This window comes from Phascolarctos cinereus, unplaced genomic scaffold (genome assembly GCF_003287225.1).
Source record: "Phascolarctos cinereus isolate Bilbo 61053 unplaced genomic scaffold, phaCin_HiC Scaffold_1;HRSCAF=81, whole genome shotgun sequence".
In the NCBI taxonomy this organism is placed as follows: domain Eukaryota; kingdom Metazoa; phylum Chordata; class Mammalia; order Diprotodontia; family Phascolarctidae; genus Phascolarctos; species Phascolarctos cinereus.
The window spans coordinates 93,526,581-93,541,665 of NW_027555514.1; the positions used below are offsets into that span (position 1 = coordinate 93,526,581).

General features: G+C 37.4%; 1 protein-coding gene across 2 annotated transcripts in view; it reads right to left on the reverse strand.

The window, feature by feature from the left end:
- Positions 1 to 6,253: 6,253 nt before the first annotated feature.
- The window catches only part of CUL1 (cullin 1), a 117,900-nt gene continuing 109,068 nt past the window's right edge, over positions 6,254 to 15,085 (reverse strand). For both annotated transcript variants that reach the window (XM_020977503.2, XM_020977502.2), the window contains exons 16-22: positions 14,162 to 14,293; positions 12,878 to 12,970; positions 10,351 to 10,398; positions 10,188 to 10,270; positions 8,451 to 8,556; positions 7,642 to 7,755; positions 6,254 to 6,787 (exon numbers count right to left, since the gene is read on the reverse strand). In XM_020977503.2, coding sequence (XP_020833162.1) covers positions 6,707 to 6,787; positions 7,642 to 7,755; positions 8,451 to 8,556; positions 10,188 to 10,270; positions 10,351 to 10,398; positions 12,878 to 12,970; positions 14,162 to 14,293 — 657 coding nt within the window. In that variant the 3' untranslated portion in view covers positions 6,254 to 6,706. The remainder of the gene's footprint in view (positions 6,788 to 7,641; positions 7,756 to 8,450; positions 8,557 to 10,187; positions 10,271 to 10,350; positions 10,399 to 12,877; positions 12,971 to 14,161; positions 14,294 to 15,085) is intronic.

Here is a 15,085-nt window from a genome sequence, read left to right on the forward strand (position 1 = left end):
TCTTTGTTGCTGACAATTTTATCCAGTCAACTGCAGTGAAAGAACATGTCTCTGATGAAAGAAATTCTATAGTCTACTTCTGTCTCCCCTTGAAGGCCTAAAATGTGTCCAACTAACATGACAATTACAATGCTTTTCTGGGTAGATGATAATGTTAAATAGAATGTTCTATGTGATTCTGGCAGTGGAAACCTGGCCTTCCCTTGTTTCAAGTGCATGAGTCATCTCTTTAATCATTTTGTTAAAGCTCATTGAGTGAAGGTGCCACACATTCTTAACAACTGAAAGCACCAACTGACAAAGGACTGACTGGGTGAGACAAGATGGACTCACTCTACTGAAACTCCTCTCTTACCAGTGATCTGTTCTCAGTTCTCAGTCTGCTGTGCTTTGCACTCTAACTATAGGGGTCCTTCAGGATTCTACCGTAGGCTCTCTTCTTTTCTCCCTCTCTACACTGACAATTCTCAGATATACTATCTAGCCCTAACCTCTCCGCTGACCTCTAGTCTCAAACTGGATAGCCAGCAGAAATCCACAGCCCCCTTCTCCTATCTCCTGTAGAGGGCCCACCTAGGTCCACAACCTAGGAGTCAACTATGGCTCCCCTGTGTTGCCAAAGACTAGAGATTTTACCTCTCAGATACACCCCCTTCTCTCCGAGGGCCTTCACCCTGGGGCAGGCCCTCAGACCTGGACTACTGCAGTAGCCTGCTGATGGGTTGGCTTCAAGGCTCTTCCCTACTCCAGTCCATCTTCCACAAAGGTACTAAAGTAATGTTCCTAAAATATGGGTCTGACCATGTCATCATCCCTTCCTCTCAATAACCTCCAGGATTAAATACAAAAAAAATAATCTGGTGTTCAAAACCTTTCCTGATCTGTTCCTCTGCATCCCAGGTCTTCTAACACCTTATTCCTGGATATGCACTCTTTGATACAATGATACTGGTTGACTCACGAACAAGAAAACTGTATCTCTCAGCTTTGGGCATTTTCTCTGGATGTCCCTCCCCATTCCTGGAATGCTCTTTTCTTCACCTCTACTTAACTGCCCTCCTTGGCTTCTTTTAAGTCCCAATCTTGTGCAGGAAGTCTTTCCCAACCCCTCTTAATTCTAGTGCCTTCCCTGTATGTAACTTGTCCCCAAATAGATTTTGAGAAGCTCAGAATCTAAGTATTTGGCACAGTGCCTGGCACATAGGAAGTGCTTAAAAAATGATTGAAAACCGCAGCATAAATTCACACTTACACATGCAGCAAGCCACATTTAAGTTTTCTCCTTAGGCCAATTTTATATTTGAATATTATTTAACTCATCTCAATACATTCATTTGTTCTGTCTGACAAATAGCCAACTTGTCCCTCCTTACTCCTGAAACAACTGAGAAAGTACTTCTAACTGAGCAGGGATTAAAAATGCCTCACTTACATAAGAGAATCCAACTAGGTAGACCTCATATTTTGGGAAACAATTTTGAGCACCATCTGGTGCATTCTCAATGCATAGCAACTTAGGTATTTTTTTCTCCCCATCCAATGGCTGCACATGCATGCATATACCCCTTTGTGGTCAAAAATACCCTACAGCTGTTACCATCTGATAGACAGTCCTTAATGTACCTGGCCTGCAGTAACACCAGAGAGAATTGGCTTGACTCTCCTTTTTAAATCTAATTCTAAGTTGATTGGTGAAAAAGCAAAATGGTTAAGAGCCATTTTTTCCCTATGAAAATTAGAATATCTTGTAGTAATATGGTTTTGGAACCAGTAATATGCTGGAAAGTAGGGTCAGAAGGCTGGCTAATTCTGCATCCTGCAATCCTTGTGAATCCTGTGTCCGGCAACAATTTTCATGGATACATTTTCAGAAGGCCTGATATTTTTGCATCCCAAGTTTTTAAAACATCAGCAGTGTTGGGGGCTACTAAATAATTAATTGAAATGAAATATGGGAAAATGGTGAGTCTGAAAGTTTTTGGTAAATACTTTTCTTTTGGGGAAAAGGTAACCTTAATGGCAATGAACTGACTCAGTAAGATTACACTATCTAAATAAATAAGAATGCCAAATCCTAACCAAACCAAATGGTTTGAAGACCCATTTAACAAACCACTGCAGTATGAATTTCATGCATGTGCCTTTGGTCAAACCAAATACATTTGTCATAGAAATAACTTCATGAACAAACCAAACTTCTCAGCAATTTTAACAAATCATTTCTATGGAGACTAACCAAGTCTGCCTGCCTTTTAAAAACTGCAGGTATTACCACACATCCTGTTGCAACCTACTCTTCACAACACCACATAAAAGTTCTGCGTTTCAATGTCTTTCAAAGATATTCAATAATGCTTCTACACAAAAGCCAATTTATACAATTCAGACTGCAGTAAAACAACTTGGGGGTTTTAGGCTGCCCAGATAGGAATTTTATATGGAAAACTGCTATTAATTAACCAGATCAATTTATAATTATGAATTTATAAACATAAATCTAATCTGCATACTTTGCTATATAAACCAGAAAGAGGTCAGCATACATGAAACCTTTATGCTGAGAAACTACAGAGAATGAATCCCATTAACTAGAATTAACTATCTCATTAACTAGAATTCAAATAGATGAGACAGAGAAAGACCAATACCTGGGGATTGTTTTAGCTGCTTTTCAAAATGGAAACGTTGCCAGAATGTCCACAGGTCACAGAAGATTTAGAATAGGAGGGAATTTGGAGTTCATCCTGTCCACCTCCTCCTTTATACACGTAAACTAAGGCCCAGAAGAGGTGAAGAGACTTGCCCATGGCCATACAGATGACTCCAAATCCAATTTCTCTTTTTTCTTTGAAAAGTATTCAATGTATTTAGGAGGCAAAAGCAAGGAAAAAAAGCATCAACAGGCAGGCTATCCAACTTTGTGTTTTCTAAGTTCAGGCAAACAGGATCCTCTTCAATTCTCAGGCAGTTTGGTGACATTGTTACAGAGAGGGCACTGGGCCTGGCAGCTTCACCATCGTCTGTTTCCTTCCCATCCTCTCCCATCTATCTCCCCATCCTCCAACACTGTTAAGGGTTCATTTCCAAATTATTTTACCTTTGTAGCTTTTTTAATCCAAACTTCTTCCTCACAGGCATAGCTTTTCCTTATCAGGGACAGACTAACTCCGTCTCAAGGTTTGTGGCAAGCAGGAGGACTCTCAGCTTGCGGGCCTTTTGGGTCGTTACCAGCAGTCACCACCTGTGGATGCTGCTTGGTTCTCTTTTGCTTCCTCCCCACTGAAGAGAAAAAAAAATCTGTTTAAATATTATACAAGAATCTATTAAAAATGTAATGGTGATAGTAATGAAGTTATTGAGCTCACCTGTCACAGTTCAGGCCTCTCAATATCTAGTTCTTAACAGACTTAATTGATTTTCTCATTGTGAATAAACTTGTTTTGATTTACTCAGAACTTGCTTTAAGTAAACATATATGATTAAGTAAACAAAATGTCATGACATTTCATAAAGACGTTGAGGAAACTCCCCCCCCCCGCCCAGTGTTAAATAACCATGGTGTGCAGGTACAAGATAAGCTTTCTTCTCATCCTCCAACTAAATACTAAGCAGTTCACAACTGCAAATGTACTTTAAGAAACTGAAATATGGAAACACTTATGATTCTCCCTGTTAGCTAAAGTGCTTAAGTTTTCACAGAAATGACATTTGAGGGAATTCACAAAATGGTGTTAAGGGATAGATAGGGATTCAACAGGTAGAGGACCAGGGGTCAGACAGTATGAGATTAAGATGGCTTTATGGAACTTGGAATTTTAAATGTAAAAAAGCTTGTAATCCAATGAATTCCTCACTTTGATGGGTCTGGAGCTCTACTCTGGCAGTTTGTTCTTTGGCTTTAATAATGAAACTATCTCAACAAATTAGGGAAAGTGTAGGGAAAGGATTTTAGTATCAGTGACTTGAAAGCTTGGAAGATGCCTACTAAAAACTTATAACCAAATGTAGCTGATAGTTATTGATGAAAAGAGGTCTTAGAGATCCCACAACCTCTTCCAATAGCAGTGGGAGTTAAACCATCCTTTCTGGTACCACTTTGTACTTCTTACAATGGAATGGGAAGAACTTAAAACAAAACGGCCTCATCAAACATTGACTCATGAAATAAAATTACTAAAAGTAATTCTTTGAACATACCTTGGCTCTCTGTGGGAGCTTTGAATGACTCAGGTGCTGGGTCTCCTTTGCCTTGTCACAAGCCTATCTTTTCATCCTTGTACCCCTAGCAAAAATTACTTTCCAGGGTGGTAATAAGATTGATATTATTATTTAGCTGTCCTTTGTACAGTGTTTCTCTTTCAAGTATGATCGGGGCTACTCAACACCTTCGCACTAACTTGAAAGAGATTGAAAAATACTCATCAGCTGTCTTCTTCTCCTCTCTGACAAGGAGGATGAGATGACAGCTCAGGACAGAGGACTGAAGTATGGTGGGAACTAGGCTGCCATCTAGTTATTCTTTCATCTACGAGGCTAGGGTGGATAGTTTTTTCTTAAAAGTATAAAATAACAGCAATTTTGTATTTTTAATCTTTGAAAGCTATGTAGTTTCACATTCATCATGTAATCTTCACAATAACCCTGTGAAGTAGACAACACAAATATCTCCATCTTAGAGCTGAGGAAGATGAGGATTGGACATGTTAATCGGTTTGCATAAACTGACATCAAAATGGTGAAGGTTGTGCTTGAACTTCTGAATCCTAGTTTAGAGAGTCTTCCTGCCTCCATAATTACTCTGAATAACTTAAGTTAACGTTCAATGGAAAACATTCCCATTGCAAAGAAATATACAAAATAGGTGTGCTGTATTTGGATTGTTGCTGTTATTTCTAATTTACTCGTGTACTTAGCACATTACTGATGCCTAAATTAACAAAATTTCTCACCCATCTGTGGGAATTCACAGTCTTGTCAGTAAAATACCTAAATCAGCTATTTTCATATTATTCATAAGGCTCATTAATCTTGTATGTTTAACTATTTGAGAAAACATTACCATTTGAAAATCATAAAAGGGCAGTCAACTACATTAAAAACATTTTTCTCTCCTTAGGACTTCTTTACTAAAGACTGAAATAGAATAGCGAGCGTAGGAAACCTGAATGTAATCTGTCTTAGGTTAGTGGGCATGGGGTGCTTTTCTCTTCCCTCATACACGGGACCTTGAAATGGAGCCACCTTAGTTCCTCACTTTGCATAAATTCAGTACTGGGCACAGCAAAGTTTTGTTTTAGGTGAAGCTGAGTGATCTTACTGGTCTAGGGAACTCTGTGAAGAAGAAATCCCACTACCAAGGCAGAGCAACAATTATTCTGCCACTTAGGGTTGTCATTTGCACAAGGTTACAAAGTCAGCATGTCTTCTGGACTCAGGCTTGCTTGTAAGCTATGGAGCCTCCTTATTAATAAGATTTAGATTAGTTGAAAAATGAGGCAAGCGGGGTGTTTCCAGGCTCTTCAAGGGAATGGAAAAATGTTTTTTTAATAGTGACTCTCCTCCCAGTCCTTTAACCCAGAGATAGATAGCTAAATGCCACCATAAAGAAGATAACTTACACAGCCTTACACTTTACAAAACACTTTCATGAACCATTTGATTCAACAACTCTGTCACAAAGGGTAGGTATCATCTCCTTTTTAACAGATGAGGAAACAGCTCAAAGACAAGAACTGCCCACAGAAAACTTAGAATTCCACATTCAAAACTGAGCAGTGGAAGAGTAAATGAATTACTCTCCCAATCCCCCTCAGGCTGCAAAAGGGCAGGATAATGCAAGCAAAGCTGAGCTGGGAAGGGGGAATGGGGGCCACATGGGAGCCAGTCCTAGGGCGTATGCCAGACTCACAACATAGACAGATCAATATGCATATAATGAAGACTTGAGAGACATTAATTTGATGTTGGTCAAACTAGAAAATGATCTCTATGCCCACTTATTGGGTTATTGGGGACTGGAGAAGGAATGGAAATGTCTTAAAAATGAATCTCAATAAAGCAATGGTTATTGTGGCCTGGATCAAAACATTAAATGTTCAGTCCACAGGATGTAACCTTTTTCAGACAGCAGAAGGACACTAGAAGGAAAGAGAATAATAAGATTGTTAAGTTTTGCATAATCATCATACCTTTTATTTACAAATAGAAAGTAGTGAAACTTAAAACAACAAACCAAATGCGACTTGTACAGAAATCTTTTAATTTGTTTTTATTTTCACACATTAAAAAATGAAACACACTATACAAATGGTTGTTCATAGCAGATTACACATGGGTCCATTCAGACTCGCTCTCAAAGTGCTGCCGACATTATAAAGGCTGCCTATGAAGACAGCTGTTAATCATATAGCCAATGTATTGATTTAAATGCAGTAGCATGCAACCCTCAGCACTGAAGGTTTGAATCCTCTCTGTTCTTAAATTATATTAGATGGCGTTGGTGTCCATATTTACATCCTTGAAATGTATCGATCCTGAGCAGTTCCAATGTAAATCTGAGCCGCCTGGCTGATGGGGGTCTTGGTCTCAGGTTTGACAAGGGAGGTCCGCATGGCAGCGGCCTGGCTGCGAGGAAGTTCAGTTGTTTCCATTTTTTCCATTACATGACTATTTGCTGAGTGTCGCAGTCAGACAACTGCTAAAAAGGTTAAGCCAAGTAACTGTAGGTGTCCTTTTCACCATCAACACGCTCCAAGTATTCTTTCTCAATGAGAATGTCAATGCATTTCTGTATGTTTATTTTTTAATAAGGAAGGAGGGAGAAAAAAATCCATGTATTTATTTAATACCAAAGAATAAAAGCCAAGTATGCTACTGCTGCCAAGAGAACCCAAGTCAGAAGAACAAAGTTACTAGGTTTAGGTGAATCCTGCAATTCAAGTAAGTTTCTAGCTCAATGATTCCAGGTTTCCAATCTACTTAGGTCATGGCCTGACTTCATACATTACATGGAGAATACCTTCCCCACATGTAACCCCTTGTTCTTTTCCATTCTCAGCTCTGATATACCTCCTCAAAGTCTACTCTCTTCTCATCTCTGATTTTCCTTTCTCTTGCCTTTTCTTCAAACTGTTCCTTCACTAGCTGGTAGAGGGACCGTTTCTTCTTACATGGTTGTGAACAACCAGGATTTGGGCAAAAGGAATCTTTTCCCTTCAAGAAGGCAAGTTCTTTTGGGAAGGGTCTTTTCTGGGTTTCAAGAACCGAATCGCTATCATATTACTTTCTTGGATATGAGCATGGCTGACCTTTAAAGAGGAGGTAAAATTGGCCTTTCACTCAGGTAAGTGACTTGTGGCAAATACTATTATGACATCCCCAAAGGAAGATATGGTAGCAAAGGTTCAGAAAGATATACTGGGAATAGCTTATTGAAATAAAAAATACAAGTAACAGGTGGTGCTTTGATAAAGAAACTATCCTGATAGTCCTCTCCACTCCTACAGAACTTAGTAACTACCTGGGAATCATTGCCCTTGTTACGGCAGTTTTGGAATTATAATTGTAGTCAACTCTGCCTTTTCTCCAACCCATCAATTTCTTTTTCTTTAATGATTAAGTAAAACAATAGAATTGTTTTACCTTAATTACTGGCACTCGAGGTTTGAATCTTGAGGACAACTGAGTTAATACTTCTCCAAGCAATTGCTGGTGTTTTAGGACCTTTCTCATTTTCATAATCCGCACAATAGCAGCCTACACAAGTAAGCAGGAAAAAAAGAAAAGGCTAAAATGTTACCTAAACAATACACACTCTTTTAGCTTATAAGTTTGATTTGCATTTTACAAAGTTTTACAATAGTTTTCATAATTATCATTGGCACCAATGGTCACAGAAGGGGTGATCTAGCTCTGGTAAATCATTTCTATCACAACTCAAACCCCAATTCAAGTGAATATTACAATGTAAAAGGCTATTTGTTTTTGATATCTAAATCAACTATTTTTAGTCCACTATGACTCAAATGTACATCTAAATCAAATAACAAAACACTTATGATTCCTGGATGCCAATCCATTTTTAAAAATCATAATATATAGGTAAAGTTGTTCCCAAATAAGTAACTTAAATAATTCTCTTCCCATATCAAAACAGTCACAAATAGAAGGAAGCACCCAAAGTAATATAAGAGGATTAAAGTAATGAATGCCTCTGTCAATAAAAGATTAGCTGCTAAATTGGTTTTCAACTCTTGGAGAAAAAAAGCCTTGTCAGACTGTGCTTGACAACATAATGGACATCCTCAAATAGCAGATGCACCTCTATTTTAAGCCTATTATCTAGTGATGATTACAATAGCTATCAGCATAAAATGACCCATTTATCAACTTATATAGACTATGATTTGCAAATAAAGACTCATTCAAACAACTATGCAATGGTAAGTTACCTGAATCAGTAGTTTCCGATCTTCCTCTATATTTTTGTGTGTGGTTTCTTGCTCTTGTTTCTGTTCTGTCTTCATTGGCACATTGATGTTAACCCTCAATTTCTTACTATCAAGAAAATTAAGCAGAGTGATTATCATTTTTAGAAAATATCAAAGCCCCAAATGATAATAGATGATTTTTACTTTGCAATGTTTAGATAGAGATGTTTTAGGCTTCCAAGAAGCACCCTGGCAGAAATAGTGACTGTTGGAGGAATTACCAAAGGCCGGCAGAAGATGGAGAATTCAAATCACTTTTTGAGTCTCTTATTTTCATTTGTCACTAGAAAGGCAATTATTATAACGAGTTTCACTTAGATGGATAATCACAGCCAGGTGGCTAGCATTCAGCAACCAAATAACAATGGTGAATTGATTCGAAATGAGGTTAACACAATGAACAATTCTTGTTAAATTTAAGTGTTATGTAAACCAATCTGAAATATTATTATTCTAAGTGAAGGATGATCTTTGTACCTAACACAAATAAATCATTAAACACCATTCCTACACAATCCTATCAGAATGGTCTGTGTCTCTGGGAGAATTAGCTGCGTATTGACTATGAAGCCTCATGTGCTAGCTCTAAACTGCCCCATCTTCTCGAATAAAGTTAAGACATTTGGCACCAGCTAGTTTCAAAATTTCAGAATAAGCCATCTGGGGGGGACTCACTCGCCTACCATGGGAACAGCTGACAAAATGCAAATCCAAAAATTTTAGAGAATCACAAAACCCTAGAGTTGGAAAGGATTTTTTAGGTCAGTATTTCAATTCTCTGTTCAGTGTAGAAATTCTATGATATTCCTAGCAAGTGGTCACCTCACTTCTCCTTATAATGCCTCAATTAAAATAAGGTCAACATGGAGAATGCGGTGTTATAGGAGTATCCAAATATCAATTGGCTGTGTGAAAACCACGCACAAGTATTAAAAAACCCTTTCTCTGCATCAGGTTAGCATAATTTACTAAATTTTCTATAAATTCACTAGAGTATATCAACTGGCCTACTTATATACACTCTACATTTTACACCACATATGCTAGTAACTTTCCTGCTCTTTCTACCAAAGTTTAATGTGATAAGATTTGTCTTTGTTCACAAGTTAGCAAAGAGCAATGCGGAAATGTTGCATTAAACTTTTTTCATGCTATGACAGAGTGTCTCAATTTATTTCTTATACTGATCACGAGCAGTAAACAAAATTAGCATGCTTTTAGGTGGTTTTCATGAAAAGAAGGATCAGACGACCTCAGAGTTGAAGAGGCCCCCTCCTATTACAGTTGAGGAAGCAGAGGCACAGAAGTGACTTGCCCAATATTTGAGAAGCTGATGAGAAATATTTCCTAATTCCCTGCACAATCAGAATACTACAATTTGCTGGGCTGTTAACGTGGGATTATATGTAGAGTCACCCTCCAGTTGCTATAATTATAAAAGGTAAACTAAAAAGGCAAAATTTCCACTATTCCATAATTCCTGAAATAAACATTTCTTTCATCCTCAAGTTCTCTAACATATCTCATTTCTAGTCTAGAACCATCATATCTTGGAGGCATTCTTTTTGTAGAAGAAAAATGCCTAAAAATAATTCATAATTTTTAATGACAAGATTTCTAAAGTATAGATTAGAAATTTCAGAAAAAACAAGTTATCACCAACCATTCTTTTATCTACTTATTTTAGATTTTCCTTACTTTTTATAACCAAGGAATAATTTTATTAAGGTATCTGGCTTCAATTCCACCTCATCAACATTTGCATTTTCATCTTCCAAAACCTATAAGAAAACAACAGTTACTATGCATTTAATAAAATAATTTCCTCTAACAATGTTAAAAAAAAAATCAGAGGACATACCAATAACTTTGACTTCAATAAAATCTGTAGAACCTGTGCCAAAATATCCTATGATTACAAAGATAAAAAAAAGAGTTAATCCAAATACATTTTTCTTTGAAAGAGTGATCAAAGGTGGATGTGAGATATTAATATGTAAAACTGTAAGACTACGACCAGACACCAAAATAATTATAATTCAAACATCTACGAAAAATCTGATCCTCTAACCCTAAGATTGGGACATTAAATAATTACAGCAACAACCTAAAGTGGCTCCACGAAACTTGGTGAAAGACATTCTTTTTGAAAAGTAGCTACAGACAACCTTAGCCACAGCTTTATGAACAAAAGCATTTACTGTCAACGTATGGACACCCTACAGCTTGTATCCAGTATGGGCAACCATGGTCACTAACCCTTCACCTCCTTTTTTGTTTAGATTCAAATAAACAATGGTGAAGATAAAACACTCTCTATAGGCAAGAAACAAGCTGATTATAAAACCTAAAAACAGGTTTTGGGCACAAAGAGTACTAATACTCATCTTAGTACAAAATGTAACCTAATAATTGGGAATATAGCCTACAGAGAATAACAACTTAACATGTCAATATGAAGCAAAACAGAGATACACAGGTTCATCATGCACTACACACACATATACTTCAAATTTTAAGGACTCAGATTTTTAACAGCCTAATTCTACTGATATAGATCACAGCTCCTTTGCACCTTAATTGACTCATCACCTAGCACCTAACATCATGGTGATCAATCTCTCCAAAAAGCTAGGATGGTCTTCAGAGGTTTCCAACACCCAAGGTTCGTAGTGCTACACCACAATAAGGCACCACAGTAGGATTCTGACTTCAGTAGATGATTTAAAAACACAAAACTGGACTTGTGATTTCATTTGTGTAGGAACCTACAAAATGGACATTCCCTTCACAGGTGCAGAGCAGCAGTCCATCTGTAACTTATCGTCTTAGATTTGCCAGGGGTACTGAAAAACTGAATGACTTGCCAATGCCAGCCAACACATGTGATACCCCCTCTGCTGAAGACCTCGCCTCATTCCTGACAATCTGGAGTTCACCAGCCTTCCTTCACACACCCTCTCCTTCTTTCCTCACTGCACATCTCTCTGACATCTCTGATGAAGCAGCCTGAGCTTCAGTGGTTCCTGATTGCCTCAACGACCAAATCACCAGTCTTGCTGGGCAGTTCCGGCTCTTTCTAGCCCAGCCCCTCCTACCTCACAGTCTTCTTCTAACCTACCACCTCATGAGCCAGCTGCACTGGAGCACTTGCTGGTCCTCATACACGATACTCCGTCTCTTCTCTCTGTCTTTGCATTGGCTGGCACCCAAACCTCCAACCCTTCACTTCCTTCTCCTCTGAATTTCCCTGCTTTTCTTCAAGTCTAAGCTTAAATGCCACCTTCTACAAGAGACCTGCTCAGCTACTCTGCACATACCCTTTTTCCCTTCAGTCATTTATACCATCTGTCTCATTAGCATGTGAGCTCCTTGGGGGCAGTGACTACTTTTACCTTTTCTTGTATGCCCACTGTCTTGGTGCCTGGCACGTAGTTAAGTGCCTAAAAACAATGATTACTGACTAATCATATAAGTAATAAAAATATATTTAAATTATATAAATACAATATATAGCATTAGTAAACTAAATAAATTTTACCACACACATGAATATTTGAGAAAATTAAAGAGAAGGGGGTCAGTTCAAATGCTCCACATTAAAAAGTCATTCAGGGGGCAGCTAGGTGGCACAGCAGTTAGAGCACCAGCCCTGGAGTCAGGAGGACCTGGGTTCAAATCCAGTCTCAGACACATAACACATAACATAACCATGTGACTCTGGGCAAGTCACTTAAACCCAACTGCCTTGCAAATAAATAAATAAATAAAAATTAAGTTTTGCAGGCGAATAATATTACAAGGTTGTGTCCATTACTTTGGCCAGATTAAAAACAAATTTTATTTCAGAGAATTTACCAGTTTTCCTAAATAGAAAGACAGGTATAAAACAAGACGCAAAAACAGAAGGGAATTTGTTAAAATAAAAGAAACAAAATAGACAATGTGATTTAGAAAAAGTCTACTGGGGGGTTGTGCTGGTGAACTTTTCAGGAGCATTAATTAAAACCCAGAAGTTAACAGAGCAAACTGTACTCTTCCTACCATTTTGATGAGGCTGGGAATATAATGGCCACATGCCAGGACCTGATCCCAATAATGACCAAAAGCTTTACCCTACTCTGCTTTTGTGACCAGGGCTGGTTTCTGCTCCCACAGGCCCATTGTATTTGTAACAGATTTAGTATGGATCCAAAGTAATTTTATGCCTACTGCAGCTCAGAACTTCCAAAAGTAATCTACCAGCCTCGACCCCCTACCGTAGCAGGATTTACAGGCACATACCACCACCCCTAACGTATACCTTTTCCATATTATCTACAAAAAAGAAACCAGTAACATGCTTAGAATGAAGATGATGTAAAGTTATTGGGAAATGAGGACAATACCATTTTTATTTGAGTGCTGTCTGTTAACTGCTGTACAGTGTAGGCATCTTCTGTGTTGTACTGCAATAGGATTGCCATCTGGAATGTAGATGCCTTTGAATGTAGATGTCCCCCAAAACAACAGAAAGAGAAGAAATTTAAATTCTTGTCAAAAATATAAAGCACAAGTACAAAGATATAATTTCTGAGTCAGAATTGAAGTTATCTAAATGGTTATTTTAAGTTAGAAAAATGATTTATAGCACAATTGTAAAAACAGAAGTAAACTTATTTAAAAGACAATGTTAAATGCCATGAAAACATTACAACGTAATTTTGGTGACAGGTAAGTCTCCTCTATAGACTTATATAACTTACTATGAATATTATCCTAAAGAATCTATTTTCCTAAGACAAGAATGTGCATAATAAAGACATGCATTTCATGGTTACCTTTATTTTTATACTTGCTTTTTTAAACAAATACCCCCCCCCTTTTATTACTAAGGACTGGAACAATGTTAAAATGTGGATACTTCTTAATTTCCTGCCATATCAAAAGCTCATATTATCCTTTTAATAATAATAATGCACTCCTATAAGACTTATATTAAAAGTTGTTACAGAAAAGAACCAGAGCAAGAGGTCCTTTCCTTTTAACTCTCCTATCACTTACAACATGAGAGAAACTATAAGCTGATTTCACACTCAAGAAGGGGAAAGAGAAAAACAAATGATGAATCATGTATTGGTTCTTGTCTATAATTAGATAGTCAAGTAAGCATTTATTATTATTTACCATAGGGGAAAAAAGACAAGAATTCTGAGAAATGGCCACTGGAACTTCTGGCATTCAGTTTGGGCAGAGTGACACTTCTATGCCTTCTTTGGGGAAAAAGCAACGTCCAATGGTGTGTCATTTCAAATGATTCATTTTATGCTTTAAAGACCATAGTAGAAGCTATTCCTTAGAGCAGAAATAGCTAAGCTGCTCTAACATAATAAGGAGTGTTCTCAGATTAAGTATTTGCAAAATCATTCTACACATTCTTAATAACCAAAAGTAACATAAAAGTTGTTTTTTATGAGCTGCTTCTGTGATATTTCTAACTTATAAGAGGAAGAAAATATTTATTTGAAATCTACTTTATAAAAAGAATCTCAAACACTGTTAGTAAGCATGTAAATAACAAGTCTTAGTTTGGATTCTCTTATTCGTCTTATATATCTCACTATTACTATATTTACTATTTTTATCTTCATTTTGAGTTACAAACATTTTCCACAATGCAAACTGATTCTTACCTGCAAGGTGTATCTGTTTTTAAAACAGTTGGTTACCAATTCCCCTTTAGATAGCTGATACAACCAAGTCAATTTTCTGCCACTATGGCGACTAGCATAAAAAGCAGTAAAACGCTGATAACTGCGTTCCAACTGTACAAAAAGAAAGGATTTTAAAGCAACGTAAGTACCTGTTGTCAAATTTTACTAAAAGCATTTGTAAATATGGAAACAATATGAATCTGAAGTATAAGCATTTTGGTGTTCCATGTGCAGGGTTCTGGTTTTTTTTTTAATTCATAAGGCAATTATTTTAAAAATACAAAACACATGAAATTAGACAGTAATTTCCACTTAAAGAGAAGGGGATAAGATAACCATGGTTATGACTAATAAAGGGAATTCAAATCATTTATCAAGCACTTATTACTATTATATGTAAGGCACAATATTAGGCACTTAGGATAAGAAGATGAAATAGGGTGACTTAGGTCCTAATGTGGGGAACATGAGATATATACATTAACAATGCAAATAAGACTACACATAGCCAAACAACACGCTCAGATTTGAGAGATCAATTTGACCTGCTAGTGATCTGGAAAGGCTTCACAGAAGATGTGGCAAGTAATTTGGGCTTTGAAGGATATGGGAATGACTGAAACGGGCAGAAGAGCCATGTGCAACATTGTGAACAAAGACAGAGAGAAGACAAAGGGCAGGATAAGATTAGGGAACAGTGAATTCAGTTTTGTTAAAACATGAAAGAATAAACAGAAATTGTGGGTGTCCTATTCCTGCCCCTGGCCCCATCCTCCACATATGCCAAAGAGATATTCCTAAAGCGTAGGTCTGACCAGGTAACCCTTTCCCCCTCATTTGAGTTCAGCTTCCCATCTTGGTAGTCTGACAATATATCATTCCCTCACACACTTTCACATTCTG